This window comes from Pieris brassicae, chromosome 9, assembly GCF_905147105.1.
Source record: "Pieris brassicae chromosome 9, ilPieBrab1.1, whole genome shotgun sequence".
In the NCBI taxonomy this organism is placed as follows: Eukaryota; Metazoa; Arthropoda; class Insecta; order Lepidoptera; family Pieridae; genus Pieris; species Pieris brassicae.
The window spans coordinates 6,652,706-6,669,041 of NC_059673.1; the positions used below are offsets into that span (position 1 = coordinate 6,652,706).

The 16,336-nt window shown below is 34.5% G+C and overlaps 1 protein-coding gene across 3 annotated transcripts; it reads left to right on the top strand.

The window, feature by feature from the left end:
* The first annotated feature begins 360 nt into the window (after positions 1-360).
* LOC123714533 (double-stranded RNA-binding protein Staufen homolog 2) lies at positions 361-15,256 on the top strand. 3 transcript variants are annotated; one of them, XM_045668806.1, is made up of 18 exons: positions 361-522; positions 598-751; positions 2,927-3,092; positions 3,478-3,598; positions 4,291-4,350; positions 4,523-4,716; positions 4,794-4,895; positions 5,730-5,856; positions 5,966-6,158; positions 6,735-6,877; positions 7,590-7,720; positions 8,184-8,384; positions 9,160-9,397; positions 9,512-9,624; positions 10,443-10,533; positions 11,007-11,131; positions 12,359-12,528; positions 12,657-15,256. In XM_045668806.1, exons 2-18 carry the CDS (start codon positions 609-611, stop codon positions 12,715-12,717), a joined length of 2,379 nt encoding a protein of 792 aa, XP_045524762.1. In that variant the 5' UTR covers positions 361-522; positions 598-608; the 3' UTR covers positions 12,718-15,256. The 3 variants fall into 3 exon arrangements, with proteins under 3 accessions (XP_045524762.1, XP_045524763.1, XP_045524764.1); XM_045668807.1 differs by having other exon boundaries at positions 598-733; XM_045668808.1 differs by lacking the exon at positions 4,291-4,350.
* Positions 15,257-16,336: the final 1,080 nt, after the last annotated feature.

The following is a 16,336-nucleotide window of genomic DNA, read 5'->3' on the forward strand; positions in this document are numbered from 1 at the left end:
ACGTCAGTTTATTAAAAGTCAAATATTACAGAATTTGCTGTCATATACTGTTAATGATGCCGTTCAATGTAGCTTATAAAATTTTAATTTTTAATTTTAATGGTGCAAAAAAACATCCACTTTTTTTAATTGGGTAAAGGATGGATTTTAAATTATAAAATGTTTTTTTATAAGCTGCATTGAACGGCATCATTAGATAGGACAGTCTACCTAGAGGTCTAGAATACCAAATAGGTACATTTGTATTAATAATGTAGGCACACTATAAGGTTTCTATTTAAAGTCTGTATTAAATAAAGATATGTAATCTCTGGAAAAATACAGATACTGATATGTCACTAATCATAAATCATCAATCATTATCCATTGGCCAAATCCACAAACACTTTTAAACATGGCCGCATGTTGAATGAAACGATTTTCTTTACTGTTCGCCAAATAAACTTTTAGTTATACATTAATTTGGGTGTGTACAATTTTGTCATCGTATTGATCTAAAATACAATACTATACGTCTCGACGGTAAGAGTTACATTGACTATATACAAAAACAGAGTGATCAGTGTTTAATGCCGAAATTGTTTGTGTCTCAAGCAGCGATTACAAAGATGATGCATCATCCGAATATGCACCATCAACCGATGTCGGGACATCCGCCCCAGCATCTTCCGACCCACCAGGGCATGACTGCACATCATCAGATGCCGCCGCATCAAATACACAGAGAGAACAGGCACGTAACATTAACTAGGTAACGATCGGTTTCTTTTACTATTTATTTGCGTATCATTCATCAGTTTTTTAGCTTATGACGGGTCGGTAAATTCATAATTTTATTTAACAATATCCAAATTATTTACATGTCTTATTTAATCTACGAAGGAGGGTAGGTTATTTGAGTATAACTCCCTTGGTTACTTAAAATACTGTGTCAGTAATAAAATAAATACTTGGCGGGTTTAATATTTTAAAATAATAATATATTATATTTATTAAAACTAAAATTAAGGTCAAAAATTTATATTCAAAATCTCCAAACATATTTTAATAATACAGACACCAGTTGCTTGCGGCTTTTAAGTCATAGAAACCCTTTATAGTGCCAAACCTCTAAAAATAAATTTATAAAAAATATTACAATCAGATACTTTGTAAATTAAGGAACAGTAAACAAGTATAAGTTTTTGGTAACAGCTAGAAATTCTATGACTACTAACTATAGTATCTAACTATGACATGTTTAATAGTTAAAAAGAATGGCACATTCAAATAGATCAATTATAAAAATATATGTTTTTGAAATATGGGTATCGTATTGTTAAGTCTCAACAATGAAATTAATAGTGCAAGGTATTGTATCTTTAGAATTAGCACTTTGCTAGCAAATGCTGCACCTTTTCTGAATGTGTTGTGAAGTTGTTAGTTTCTGCATTACAATTTTTGCGTGGCCTTTGTAGAATTAATGATGCATATTACTAATTACATTAGAATGAACTCTACTAAGAACCTAAGATATAATCTGAATATATAAATATTAAAGTTTCTCATATGTCTAAATCCTAGGATAAGGATCTATACGTTTTTCTCAAAGTTGAACTTAAAGTTAAGCTTAAGTTATATGTTTTGGGCCACAATTATTGAGTGACTTATGTACAATGAGGAATGCATATTAATAACGAAAAAATACAAGTTTAAATATATATATATATATATATATATATATATATATATATATATATATATATATATATTTAATTAAATAAGGTTGAATGCCCAGTTTAGTACCTATTTAGCTCTAACAAAATTACTAAAATGAAAGTTGTTATGAATTTGTACCATGTTGTGTTGTTGATGCTTCATCAAAACTATTAAATAAATAGTTTCAATATATTTAAGTATAAATAGGTTTAAAAAAGTAAGTAAAAATGATTACTGATCATAACATGATTATGTTTGTTAACCCTAGAAGCAAAACTAATTTTACTTATAAATGGACTGCCTTCTTGAAAATTAGCATTCTTATTTATATCTTTACAGTACAGTATAAGGAATATATATCCTATATGTTCTAAGTGCTAAATAATTAACCTTAAATGTACATAGCTTATTTGCCTGAATAGAAGTGGATTTATTGAAAAACCCACTTTGACTTCCTAAATCCCCTTAAACACACATTATTTATAATAATACATGTTGTATTCTATCTCGCTTTATATCTTACTTGAGCAAAGAATAGCTCACTCAAACATTGACACTGTTAAATAAAAATAAAATCCCTCTGTTTTACCCTGTCTATAGACTGGCGGCAGTATTCATATGCAAATAATGTGTAATTTGTTGATATGTGGAGGGTCCTTTGCGGCTCTCTTTGTTACTTAAACTGGTCATGAATAGAACATATGACAGTGGCTTTGATACCAACTGATCTAGTACTGAATGTGAGTTTTGTGCTCAGCCTGATATATCGCATTTATTGAATAAAAAGCAGTTGAAATAACAGTGTTGCAGCGAGCAGCTTGCTAAATGGACCCCTAGAAAGTCTTTCCAATTTCTTGTAAATGTACAATGTTAGTGTAGTGTAAAGTTTTTGATTTGTGTTTTTTGTGGTTTTTAGTATAAGTGTAGATTAATATTTATTTTTAATTTATTGTTTGTTTATAAAAATGTGTTTTATATTTAAGTTGTTTCATCAAGTTATTAGAAGTAACATGATTTTTAATTGTTACTGTAACTTTCTTATTGTGTGAAAAGGTGTAGTATTTTTTACTTTTATGTGGCTTGTTATACATCCAGTTGATCTTAGTCATACTTTAATATTTAATGGCCATACTATAAAACATACTTTTAATGCTTTTTAAAACTAAAACTACATAAAAGATAAAGTTGTGCGATCTGCAGTTTAATCCACGAAGAATTATCTGTATAGAGTAACACTGGGTCCGTCAGCGGCGGGCGGTAGCATGGGAGGGCATGGTCAGATGAGCGGCATGGGAACCATGACCGTGGCACCGCACCATGCTGCCGGTCAGAGACCGCCTCACGCCATTCGCGCCATGCATCATCCGCCCGCACAACATCATAGTATGCCACCGGTAAGGAATAAAAATATAATCTAAATTACTTTAAAAAATATACTTAAAATGACTTATAAATATTTGGAACTTTTTTAGTTTCATTGAACATCGTATGATCCTAAAAAAAGTTTTAAAAATTTGTTACTAATTTATCATAAAATAATTTCGGAACGGCAGCGTATCATGGAATAGTATTCTTAATCAAAGTACTAAACGAGTCACATAATTGGTGACCCGGCAAAAACAAAATAAAAAGGTCTATCATAAGTTTGAGCATTTAATTATTTTTATACAAATGTTTTTCAAGCGAATCTTACGATAGGAAATATCACAATATCTACCGGAGACTAATAAAACAAATGTGTATGTTCCACTTGGTTACCGGATTTGTATAAAATTGCAGCCCCAAAGTCGCACGCTCCGTCGGCCCTACATGAGCAGCGGATACGGTGGCGTGCCCGGATACGTGCCGCCGCCGCACGCGCACGCAGAACACAGCGCTCACACCACACATCAGGCTCCTGGTATATTAGTAAATCTATTTTCAGTCTAATTCACGATTTACAAACAAATGGTTAATAAATTACTTGTAAAAATGTTTAATTTACTATACAATACTATACAATTTTTTTACATGTTTATTTTTGACCGTATTAAATCCTATGTTAATAATTATTATGTTATTTTAAATTTATTTAAGAACATCAATAAATTGGGGTCGTGGGTGGATTGGCAATGTCTCTGTTGACTAATGAAAATAAGCTAAAATTATATTATGTGTTATAAGAATATATAAAACGCTTTATCATAGAACTGATTTGAAAGAAAATTATTGTTAGAAGCTTTGAACAGCTTTGAACCATTTTTCAGCACTAAATAAAAATAAAGACACAGTACAAACGCTTAGTCCCAAAAAGCATGCGTAAGAATTATGAGATGAGAGAAGCTTATAACAGAATTACGTACTAAATATTAATTTTTACGCCAATGAACAAATGTTTACATATATGAACATGCGCCAGTTAGATTTCTGCCAGATTTTATAATACAATATGTTTTGGAGATTAAAAATAATTAAAATTTCGTGTCGAGGATTCCCATACAGAATTAAGAAAATTATAGCCTAATCTATATTTTAAACGAAATTTTGAAATCATGGGATGTCAAATCTATTTAAATCTAGTATTTAGTTTTTAATAGATGTGGGATTGTGTAGGTCTGTGCAGGCCACCTTCTCCTATACGGCCGATGCAGCCAAAGCTAAGTTCAGATTTTGGTCAGTTGTATTTACAGTAGTTACTTTACGTTGTCTATTAACCAAAATATACAAAGGCTTTAGATTTTTATTTGCAGGATTTTTTTGCAAATGTGCTAATAAAAGACTGAATTTCATAGTTTATTAGAATGTATTTCGTGTCAGTTTCACTGTTTTTATTAAAATTCTCTAGTAACGACAATGACAGCGACGGCAAGCGTAACCACCGATCAGTCGAATGAAGAGAGCGTGAGCGGAGCGGATGCGAAGAGCGACGAGGAGCAGGCGGCGGGCGAGAGCGAGGCGCCCCGCCCGTCGCCTGCACAGGCCAACAGTAAAGAGAAGACGCCCATGTGCCTGGTCAACGAGTTGGCCAGGTACAATAAGGTTAGCCTGTTTTATATTATAGATAATTCTCTCGTATGAACTACTAATATTATATTTATTTTCAATACTCGTTTTAGATTAAGCATCAATATCGCCTCACATCAGAGACAGGACCCGCTCACAAAAAAATATTCACAGTAACACTTCGCTTGGGTGATACTGAAGAATACACCGCTGAGGTATGTCCTATGAAAGTCTAATTATTTTTAAGAGGTAATTTCTAAGTTAAAATTAACTCTGTTAATAATATTAATTTATGCAAAACGTATAAACATTACACGTCAAACAAAAAAGTCAGGAAAATGTGAAATTTTGAAATCATGGGATGTCAAATCTATTTAAATCTAGTATTTAGTTTTTAATAGATGTGGGATTGTGTAGGTCTGTGCAGGCCACCTTCTCCTATACGGCCGATGCAGCCAAATATTATTTATTATTTTGATTTTTTATTTTAATAATATAATTTTATTGTGATAGATATATTTATATGCAAATGGAATTTAGAAATTATTGTTACTGTCAAATAATTTAAATACCTCTTTAGGAAAGCGTAGGATAACAATCAAAGTTGACGTCTCACAATTTTAAAATTCATTCCCATATCATACGTATCAGTAAAAAGTTTTTTTATCAAAAATCATACCAAATAAAATGAAACCTTGATTAAAAGGTTCCACTTCACATTTCATTTCACGTTATTAGCTATAAATTTAATTACTATTAATTTGAGAAGAAATCATAAAAATATGTAACGTTAAAAGAAGTGTAACTTTGATAAGCGGCCAGTAATGACTCTCTTGCTTACACGTCATTAAGGGAAATCGGGATATGTAAAACTAAGTTGTGAATAAAATGAAAAATATAATATTTAATTAATAAAACATAAACGGCGGCACAATATCGGGTTATTTGGAAAACTGAGAATGATACAAATTGCTTGCTTTAGTGCAGCTAAGACTAGTTAGTAAATGCCACCAACAGAACCCGGCTCGAAGGACCAAAACGTGTTACAGGGGTCCTCTATAAAGCGAGCGCAGCACGCGGCAGCAAGCGCGGCCTTAAGCGGCACTCGCTTCCCGCCGCCACCGCCAAGGGCCGCTCCCACTCACGCTTCACATTCGCATCATCACAGGCATGCTGGTAAGCGATCAAAACGTCTTAATTGTTTTAGACTCGAATTTCTTCTCTTATCCTCATTCCATTAAGTTAAGCTAATGTATGTAATCTATAAACGTATTTGTTCGCGCAGGTGCAGTAATGCCAACGGTGGAGCTAAACGCGCTTGCTATGAAGCTGTGCAAGCCCGCCGTGTACACATCGGTTCCACCAGTACCAGCCCCACGGCCGAGAGCTCGCCTGCCTCCACCCTACCGCTTGCCCTTCTTGCCGCCTTACCCGCACCCGCCTAGGCTTATGGAGCCCGGACCGCAGCTGCTCTATAGGTGAGACTCACAATAGTTTGAAAATCAATATAGCTCATATTCAAAGGGGTTGATGTAGTATTCTAATGGTGAAATATTTTTGTTAGCAGCCCCGTAATCTTTTGTTACAAACATAAAATACAACTTTGTAATGTTTGTGTTGTTATCGACATTACATAGTACAGTTAGTGTTAACTCTATAAACGTCACTCAAATAACTTCCTACAACGTTGAAATTACAGGCACAATTAACGACTTATCATTACTCCTTTTGTAGTAAATCAATTCGGCAATATGCGCCTTCTCAGTTCCCGCAATTGAAAACTGAACCCGTACTCTGTAATTTCCAATAGCGATACCGATCCTGACAGTTTTCTATGAAATTTCGATATATTTTTCTCAATACCTCACTGATTGATGTATTAATTTGTCACACTTATTGGATAGTAAAGAAGTTGGCATATCTATCGCTATTGCTGTTCGGAGTTACAGAGTATCGGTGCTGCAACGCTCTATTGTCTATGTTTTTTGTTGAATTTGTAATTTACCTCCACTGGCATCATACCGAAGATTTTATGTTGTATATCTTATTCACAGATTTCGTGTATGCGTAGGCGATCGTGCGTGGTTGGGTGAGGGCAGTACGCCTCAAGCAGCCAGACACGATGCGGCTGCTCGAGCCTTGGTCGACCTGAGGCCTCAACATCACGAAACACCACCACAGCATCCGGATACACCTGGTGCTTATTTTATGTTTTATTAGAAGACTAGAGTAACGGTTTTTTCTTAGTATGTATAACTTATTAACAAAGTAGGGAAAAAACCATTAAAATTGCTTATAATATATTGAATATAATACAATACAACAAGAGACAAAGAATAGCTATTGTAGGATATCTCGACCGAAAGTTTCAATTATAAATTAATAATTATATAACGGCAGCCATTACGAAAATAATATACATAGAATGGCAAAATAAATTTGACAGATAACATAGGCCATCATGCCACGTCATTTTAGACAAACTCTTTTTCATTATTGACATGCAGTTACTTCCTTTGTCTTTCTTTATCTCTAAAACCAGATATATAATGTCTAAACCTGAATTGAAATCGAAACCTAAATTCGTCGAAGTCCGGCCCGAAGGACCAAAGCACAGCTTGCTAGCCAGTGGACTGTAAAATGTCTGCGTATATTTATATGTATTGAATGTCAGCAGTATCTGTATTGTATATGTAATGTATGTATGAGCAAGCTGCACTAAATCACTAAATATATGAGAGGGTGAGATGTAAGAACCTAACAACCCTACGGATACGTAACGATGACTAAACACATAAATAGTGTATATCTAAATAAGTACGGGATGTCTGTGCACTGATGTATCAAGAGATCACGCGGTTATACTTTTTTAAAATTGTTGTTTAAACTTTATATATTTTGATTATTAGGAGAAAGCGAAGCGGACCTCCTCAACTCGGATGTGAAGTCCCCGGTCTCTTTGGTTCACGAGTTGGCTCTCAAGAGAAATCTCAACGTCACATTTTCCGTAAAATCGGAACGTGGACCGCCACATATGAGGGTATATTTAATTTACATGAACATACAATACAAGCCTAATTTTTTTATTACTATTAAATGTAATTTAATAAAGAACTATTGTATAAACACTCCATTTATGTTAGAAAATGACAAATTTTATAGCAGATAATATTTAATAATAATGTATTGTAATTAAAGAAAGAAAAACATGCGATCTCTTCCAGGCAACCAAAGTAAGGAAAAACAAAAAAATATTATGCGTAAAGTGCAAGAAGTGCATAACAAAACCATAAAATTAAAGTTACACGTAACAATGAAAAATATATACATGTAAATGTTTATATATTCCGCAGCTGGTCCTAACGATGCTTGCCTTTGTTGTGCGGATTCGAAACCACGTCCTCAGGTTTAAAAATGCTATGAAAACTTGGTAACATTATATCGAAATATGACAATGAAAATATAACAATAATAATTAATTAAAAATGTCGGCATTATTTCAGGTTTTCATAACGATTTGCAAAGTGGGCGAAATGGAGACGGAGGGAGAGGGCAATGGGAAGAAAGTGTCGAAGCGTCGCGCTGCTGAGCGGATGCTGGAGGAGATGCGCCGGCGCTGGCCCGCGGCTGCCTTACGTACGAGGCCCACTGTGGACAAGCGACGGCATCCCCCGGCTAAGAAGAAGCCACGGAATTTAATTAAGGTAAGTTATCGATGTCAACTCTGGGGAAATAAATACAGATAATACAAGTTTCTCTACAGCTGTGATATTTTTTCGACATTCAACACCTTTTGTCACCGTGACCACGCACGCTGTAAAGCACGTGAAACGTCGGAAAAATTAAAATTTAAATTATGTTAATAATTATAAGTTTATAATAATATATAGCTTTACTCCGGTAAAAAGGTGTTTTCTTTAAATGTTTTACACATTGTGTAGCTATGTTAACTAAATACAATACTAAGTTATTTTATTTCTAATAACCGTCGCCGAACTTAACTAGAATCTAAAATTATTTATACATGTGACCTAATGGTAAAATGGAACACTTCATTAGTGAATTGCGATTTCATGAAATGATCGATTTTACTTTATCTAACCTCGACATATTATATGTACAATTTTTATTATTAAATTGTTTAATTATGTTGATTTATATTACAAAATATTCCATGCTAAGAAAGAAAAATAGTTTTTTTTTTAAATTTATGGTTCATTATTATGTATGTACTAACACATATGCTAAATTTCTTGTAAATTAATTTTTAAAAACGAAAAGTCATGTCAAAATTATATTTTTGCAATTAAAATTAAGTTTATTCCAAGATAGGAAACAGTCTAAAACTCATCATAATGGTCTTTGGGTTAATGAAGTAATGTTTTTTTTTAAATTTTCAATTGCGATAAAGAGGTCCATTTAGTGTACTTCGTAAATCGTTTTACGTCCTGAATTGTATACGATAAATTAAATTTTCAGGAAGGGGCGACGGGCGATACATCAGAGACAGGCGGTGGTGGTGGGGCCCCAGACAATCCGATCTCTAGATTAGCGGTCGCAAGGCACGCTGTTAGGGCCCGATCGCCACAATACCGCGTCTTGGAGGAACGTGGGGCCGCCAGACGACGCGAGTTCTTGGTACAGTGTGATGCCCCACCGCATAGTGCCACGGGTCTGGGGCCAAATAAGAAGACTGCGAAGCGACGGGCTGCGCATAGTAAGACTAGCTTTTTTATTACAATATTTATTTTTGGGGAGCGTTCCAGTATTACGTCACGCAATTTTTGGATATTTAAAAGTCCCAATGGTCATACTAAATAATTTTTAATAGATGTACTTTTGGCGATGGAAATGGCGAATGGCGGTGAACCGGGTTCATTGGCATCTGCAACTGAGGCTACAACCAACGGGGAAGTGAAACCTGCAACTGATGGAAAACGGAAGGTAATAAAAATTCAAAACAATATACAGTGTAAACTCTTCATAACGTCATTCGTATTCGTAATTCTCTATAACGCAACAGTCATTCTCTATTACGAAGGAATATTTTCATATTTAGACATCAACAGTATACTTAAGGGTAATTGTTGTTATCTCAGCTTACAAAACTTACCTTTTGCGGTGCCGGAATTTTTTAAGGTTAGAGTCAGGTCAGGTTTCTCCACCTGAGGTCATAAACAGCCGTCTCGCCTTTGTTATTGTGAATTGCATTAACACATGGGAAATTTTTGATTACATTGCCCGTAGGTAATTTTGGTCTCAGTTACTAAATGCAAGCATCATCGCCTATCGTGTAGTATTAGTCGTAAACAAACTTTGAAACTGCCAAGATGGCATGGGATGGATGGATAAATGAAAAGCGTTATGGGTTAACGAAAAAGTTCGATAGATATTGTTTTCTCTTTCCTCCGTATAACGAAAACTCTATAAGGAACAAAATGCTCGGTCCCTTGAAATTCGTTAAAAAGAGTTTACACTGTATTTGTATATTTTTATAGTTCTAAAAGTTTATGTACTTTACTATTAATTTATTTTAACTTTTTTAAAAGTAAAGTAAGTAATTAAACAAATTGTTTCATTTATACAGTTACAGAACGATAATATTGGATCTTGATTTAAAAAAATAAGCTTCATACATATTTCCTATACATTACCCAGGATTTGACATATGGGAGCGGTACTTACTACTCGAAAGAAAATCCATTTTGTAATACACAGACAAAGCTTTTTTTATATATAAGTTAAATATAAGTTTTTTACAGGATGAAACTAGTGGTGACATGCGACAACCAGTACCAGGAGTTTTGATGGTGGACTACCACGCCAGATCTGGTCAACCAGTGCAGACCAATGGTGATTTACTATTTAAGACGTATTAAAAACTTGAGACACAAACAATCAATAATCAATTTAACAAGTATTGTTATGTATTGGAAGCGAAGAATTAATTTGACTTCTATTGTAAGAGGTGGTTTTCTGTAATCCCGAAATATATTTTCTTTTCAATACTTAAGAATGAATCCCTTGTGATTTGAATTTGGAATGTGGATATTCTCAGTATTTTTTTAAATAGAGATCGAACATCTATAAAAATATAACTGGCTGACAAAAAAGTATTCCGGACCAAATTAAAAAAGAAGTTTCGCATGAGTTTTTATAGAAGGTACTAAATTATTCTTAAGTGATAATGAAATATGGGTTATAAATTTTCAAATTTATAACCCATATTTCATTATCACTTTGACTTGAGCTGACTTTGGACTTGGACTTTTGGCCTAAAAATAGTAGCTCGTTCCGTTTTGTAATTAATCTGTTAAATTTTCCAGGAGTTAAAGCGAGCGAGAACAGCGCTTTAGGGGGCAGTGGCGGAAACACGCCAGGCGCTAAAGATCAGCTGATGTACCTGGCACAGCTCTTGGGCTTCACTGTACAATTCTCCGACTTCCCGAAGGTAAGAATACTACCCGCTTATGACGGGTTTCTAAAACTAAAACTATTTCAGGTAATTATTACATACTATCGAACCTATACATTGATATTTTTAATTGTCAAGTTTTGTAATACACTAATCATTAATCTGAACGAAATTTTATATATTTTTTTTAAATCTTTAGAAATTTAAATTAAACATTCATTTTAAGAGGTCCTTATGTCGTAACATGCCAGTAAACAATCTACAACACATATACAAATACACATTGGTTTTCGTTTAAAATCAGTCTCCGATAAATTTAAACTCCAAGGTACTAGAATTACTTACTGTACGGGTGAGCTAACAACATAAGGGGCCATTCAAGTATTACGTGAGCAGATTTACTGCAATTTATCCCCTCCTCACCTTCTTTTTGTCAGCAAAAGTATGCAAAGCTCTTAAAAATAATTATTGGTGTAAAGCCTGATTCACAACTAACTCAAAAATATGTTTTAAAAAAAGGTTATCAATATTAACCAAACCCGTTGAAAATACGTAAAAGCATTTGACTTCATTAACCGCACTTTGTTTTAAAAAAAATTCCAAAACTAATTAGGGAACATTAAAACAAACATTTAATATACTAACAACCCTTAAAGTTTGTAAACTTTGTGAGGAGAAATTAAAAACATTTCATATTTCATTTAATTAACTCGAATTGATAGTAAATTTTAGAGGAAAACTTCCGAATCCACACTTCAAAGAGAACCTAGCTTAGTTAGCCTGGATTAACTTGTACACTTAGGTTCAGGCCGCATTGCTGTTAAATCGCGGGTTTTAACTGCGTGAAGTACAGAAATCGATAGGAGCGCCTACTTAATTATTTTTTTTAATTAATTGACAAAGTTATTTTACTCTGTAACTTTTAAGTCTCTGTCCACAGCAGCTAGTTTGCGCCTCAGTCGCAAAAAAGAAAAAGAATCTAATAATACTAATGCTACGTAGAAAAATAATAATAATAGTTGTAGTAAAAGTTAGTAGTGTAAGTAATAAATATTTTATATTTCGTGCGATTTTTGTTGAGTAAGTTTTTTATAACTGCGACTGAAATTTTGTTCTCTATTATTGCAACAGCAGAACTTGTTGCCCTGATCGTGTAATAAATTAATAATTATTGACGTTCACTGCCAATACATTTATAATTTTAAAAAAATGGCGTTTATATTGTGTCGAAAGTTTGTTAAGCTCTATTTCCGAATGTTCCAGCGCAACCACGGCGAGTTCCTGTCTCTGGTGTCTCTGTCAACGGAGCCGCCCGTGATGTGCCACGGGGGAGGGGCCTCCACGGCGCATTCGCACGAGCAGTGCGCTCTGGCCGCCTTACGCGCCCTTGCCGGCATGGGGTTGGATGCGCCTGCGCAGGCTCCCACGGCACAGTCAGTACACCCTAATTTAAAAAAAAACTGGTTTCATTTCGTAACACGCACATTCGTTTAGTTCCAAGTGTTCTTTAAAAGTATTCACGTATTGTGCTTCTCTCTTTAATATGTTTTTATTTGTTTAGATTGCAGAGTAGCGGTATATCAAACGCCAAAAGCAACGCGATTAACGGCATGGCCGAGTGACCCACACCTGACGCTGCAATCGACCCACGCAATATTAACATGTGAATATTCAGCAAAAGTAACACAATTCCATATATTCACGATTTTTGATCTCGGGTCAAACTCATTTTGACGTTGAATAGAATGAACTCCTATGTTAAGGTCATTTGCCGTGTGAAACTGTGAATTCATTACTAGCAAACTTCGAAATGTATTCGGAGATAATAATACAAACAAACTTTCAAATCTCTCCATGTATCTGTGACTTCCTCGATGAATGTGATTATTTTAATTAGAAAAAATCCAGTTTAAAACTAGACAAATATTATAAAACAATTGTATAGATTTATTGTTAATAATTGCAAAGTTGTACAGTTTCATGCGGACATTTTGACATGTTCATTCTCTGTTGTTCTTACTATTATACGATTGTGTATTTATTTTTCGAATAAGTGAATCTTTGTTAACTGATTTCACGCCGTGGTTAAGGTGAATCAAAATATATTAGAAATTAATTAGTTAAAATTCAGCCAAAGCGGCTCAGCGAGATGATAGATTAGGTAATTTAGATTAAAACTCAGAGTGGTCACTTCTCATACCTTGTCGTTTAGCGGAAATTTCTGCGCCTGCGCAAACTATCGAATCACTTTTTTTAAATATCTTTATCGATTGTCTTTTTAGAGAACGGGTAAAGTCGGAACCTAAGGACACTTATCTTTTTTTATTTCTTCTCTTCTCAACTCTTCTTTCTTCCTCTTCTTTTGTCTACTTTTGGTTTTAACTGAAGGCAAATATACGTTTTTAATTTGTATGTAGCATAAATGTACCAATTTGGTAATATTTGACCCTTGTTTGGAATTAACATTTTCTCTAAACGGCTCAAAAGGATTAATTGGTGCTAATTCTAATATATTCCACCGAGAACTACCAAAAGTTCTCGTTCATTCTCGTCGTTGAAGATTTCCAAAGCTCTCATTCCTATCATGTTTTAGAAGTATAGGATTTCAATAAAATGTTTTAAATCCCTTTTATAAAATGCATATAGTATTTAAAAACTTAGGGTCCGATTCAAAGTCGAGATGTAGCGCTGAGTATGACTTTGGTCAAATACGTAAAGGATTTGTATCGACTCTGAGTGAAAGACTTTGTAAAAAATATTAATACAAAGATATGTTCGCCTTACGTATACGTACGTACGTTAATTTTCGGATCGAAATTATTGCTTAGTGATTGAATCAGAATTAGCACTAGCAGCGAAGTGTCCGCTCTGAAGGGGCGTGTTGCATCATGCGGCCATGATGACATAGCTTTCATCGCCTCACTTCACGATATGGGCCTGTTTTCATAGAACCGCTATCACCCTGTCATTATCTACTGTAAGCGCGAATTATGACATCCGTATGTCAAATCCATATGACGTACGTCATACTTAGGGCGCGAAGTAACTTTTTTTACTCATACGCGATTAATAATTGTAAATTCACTTGTTTGGCCTCGTTCATGATAAAGCATTGTGATGATGCCCTCGACGTTTTGACGTGTTTAAGATTATTGCTAATATTTTGAGGTTTTTTGTAAATTTTGCTGACTATATTTAAAAAAAAACGATGGTTTATTGAATATTGTCTATTGAAAATTACCTGAAGAATATGGTATTTGTATTATATTAAAATCACATAATTTTTCGCGTTTCCAATCGAGTTAAAATAGAGTTTATTAATTCATCTCAAGACCACGAAAGTATATTTATTACTTTCGAGCGATTAATGTAATATTTTTTGGTGTATGCATTTGTATGAAATGGGGCCCATCGCAAGTTCACCTTTCACCAGACGTGGAGTGCGGCGATTCGTTTGGCCTCGATTTTTAACTTTGACCCTACGCTATGAAATGTGTAATTTTAGATATAAGTCCTCAATAAACACTTAATTTACGCCCCTCGTCTTAGGAGGCTTGGTCAATCGTCGTTTCTCTAGAGTCGTCGAAGCTAGAAGGATCGCTCTCTAGTTTTGCGATGGTTTACGGGATTTTTGAGTTTTACTTGTCACCTGGTAATAATGTCGAACTTTGACTGGACGATTTTCCAAGCGATTTTGAATAAGGTAAATGTCGCTTAACCGTATGTGTAGCCATTGCTGTTATTGCTGTTTAGTGTAACCGGAGTATTTGCGTAAATATGTGCTTTATCAGTACAATTGATCGGTAATGTTATAGTTATTTATTTAGATTTAATGCTGTTAGCCCGAAGGGACCCGATCATTTGTAGGATACCGATTGTACATTTCATTGTAATGGGTCCGAACGATTCTTTTAATTTAAGCTCCGTTACGAAGATTGTGCGACTTTAAATCGAGGCCATTGGTTCAATTTCTTCATGTTGAATGTTGCACAAGTGACAAAGCATAAAGAAATTCAGTTGTTTTATTTAACTGAGACGCCATAGGGGCATTTTTTTATTTATTTTGTCCTAAGTGATTAATATTTTATATACACCAGGAACAAGTCCCAAATTAATTTGCTGTTTCATTATTAAACAAAATAAATACGAATATAATTACAATTTGTGTTTTATTTGTGTAATCGAGTGAAGCCTTATTATAAATTGTCTGACAGGACAGCATCTCTGAGCAAAAGAAGGATCTCTGGCAAGAAAAAATATTTTTGAGATAATAACAAAAAAACATTTAGTCTTGACTTAACTTTGTACTTTAGATGTATGTACAATGTATTAAACTACATCTTAAGTACAAAGTTTTAAAAAGGGCATGTAGACCAAAGATTCATATTATAAACACACTACAGCTTGCTAGCTAGTGGACTGTGAAATGTGTGTTTAATCTTTATATGTATTGTATGTCAGGAGTATCTATATTGTATATGTAATGTATGTATGAACAAGCTGCACTAAATCACTAAATATATGAGAGGGTGAGATGTAAGAACCTAACAACCCTACGGATCCGTAACGATCACTTAACACATAAATAGTGAATATATAATAAGTACGGGATGTCTGCACCAAGAGACCTTTTAACAGACGGAGTCTTACGGGTAGGATCAAATGTTCGACTGTGAACGCTTGCAAAGAGATAGAGTACGTGAGTGGAATAATAAAAATAAGCTCCAATTAAATATTACCAAATGTACCATGGTGACATTTAGTCGCGCGAAATTGCCTCGTCATCATGAGTACAACTAAACTAGAATTTCCGGGATCATGTAGTGGACATTTGCAAAGCAAACACAAGGATGGGATTACGCTTCGAGGGGCAGTATTACTTCGATTGGAGTGTAACTCATCGGTTTGGGCTCCGCAAGAAGCTAAATACTGTCTTATGTTGGAGCGCATACAGAATAAATTTGCACGACACTTCTATAACAGACTGTATGGCGTCTATTTCTACCATCCATTAATGTACCCAACATTATTTGTCTTAGGGATAAATACAATAAATTGTAAACCAGACGGGACTTACAGTGGGTGTACTACAAGTAAAGGTCTTGAGGGGTGTAGTGTGCAACCCAAGTGTACTCCAAGAAGTGAGTTTCTTAGTACCAATGGGATATGTGCGACGGCGAAGGCCTAGATCATTTGCGATACCAACGGCAAGAACCAGTCTGTTGCACAGATCCCCACAGA

What these genes read in the sequence shown, in the direction of transcription:
- LOC123714533 (XM_045668806.1), top strand. Translation starts at nt 609, where the DNA reads ATGATGCATCATCCGAATATGCACCATCAACCGATGTCGGGACATCCG. An exon ending in CACCACACATCAGGCTCCTG is followed by an intron (nt 3,599 to 4,290) that starts GTATATTAGTAA and finishes GGGATTGTGTAG; the next exon opens with GTCTGTGCAGGCCACCTTCT. An exon ending in GCATCATCACAGGCATGCTG is followed by an intron (nt 5,857 to 5,965) that starts GTAAGCGATCAA and finishes TTGTTCGCGCAG; the next exon opens with GTGCAGTAATGCCAACGGTG.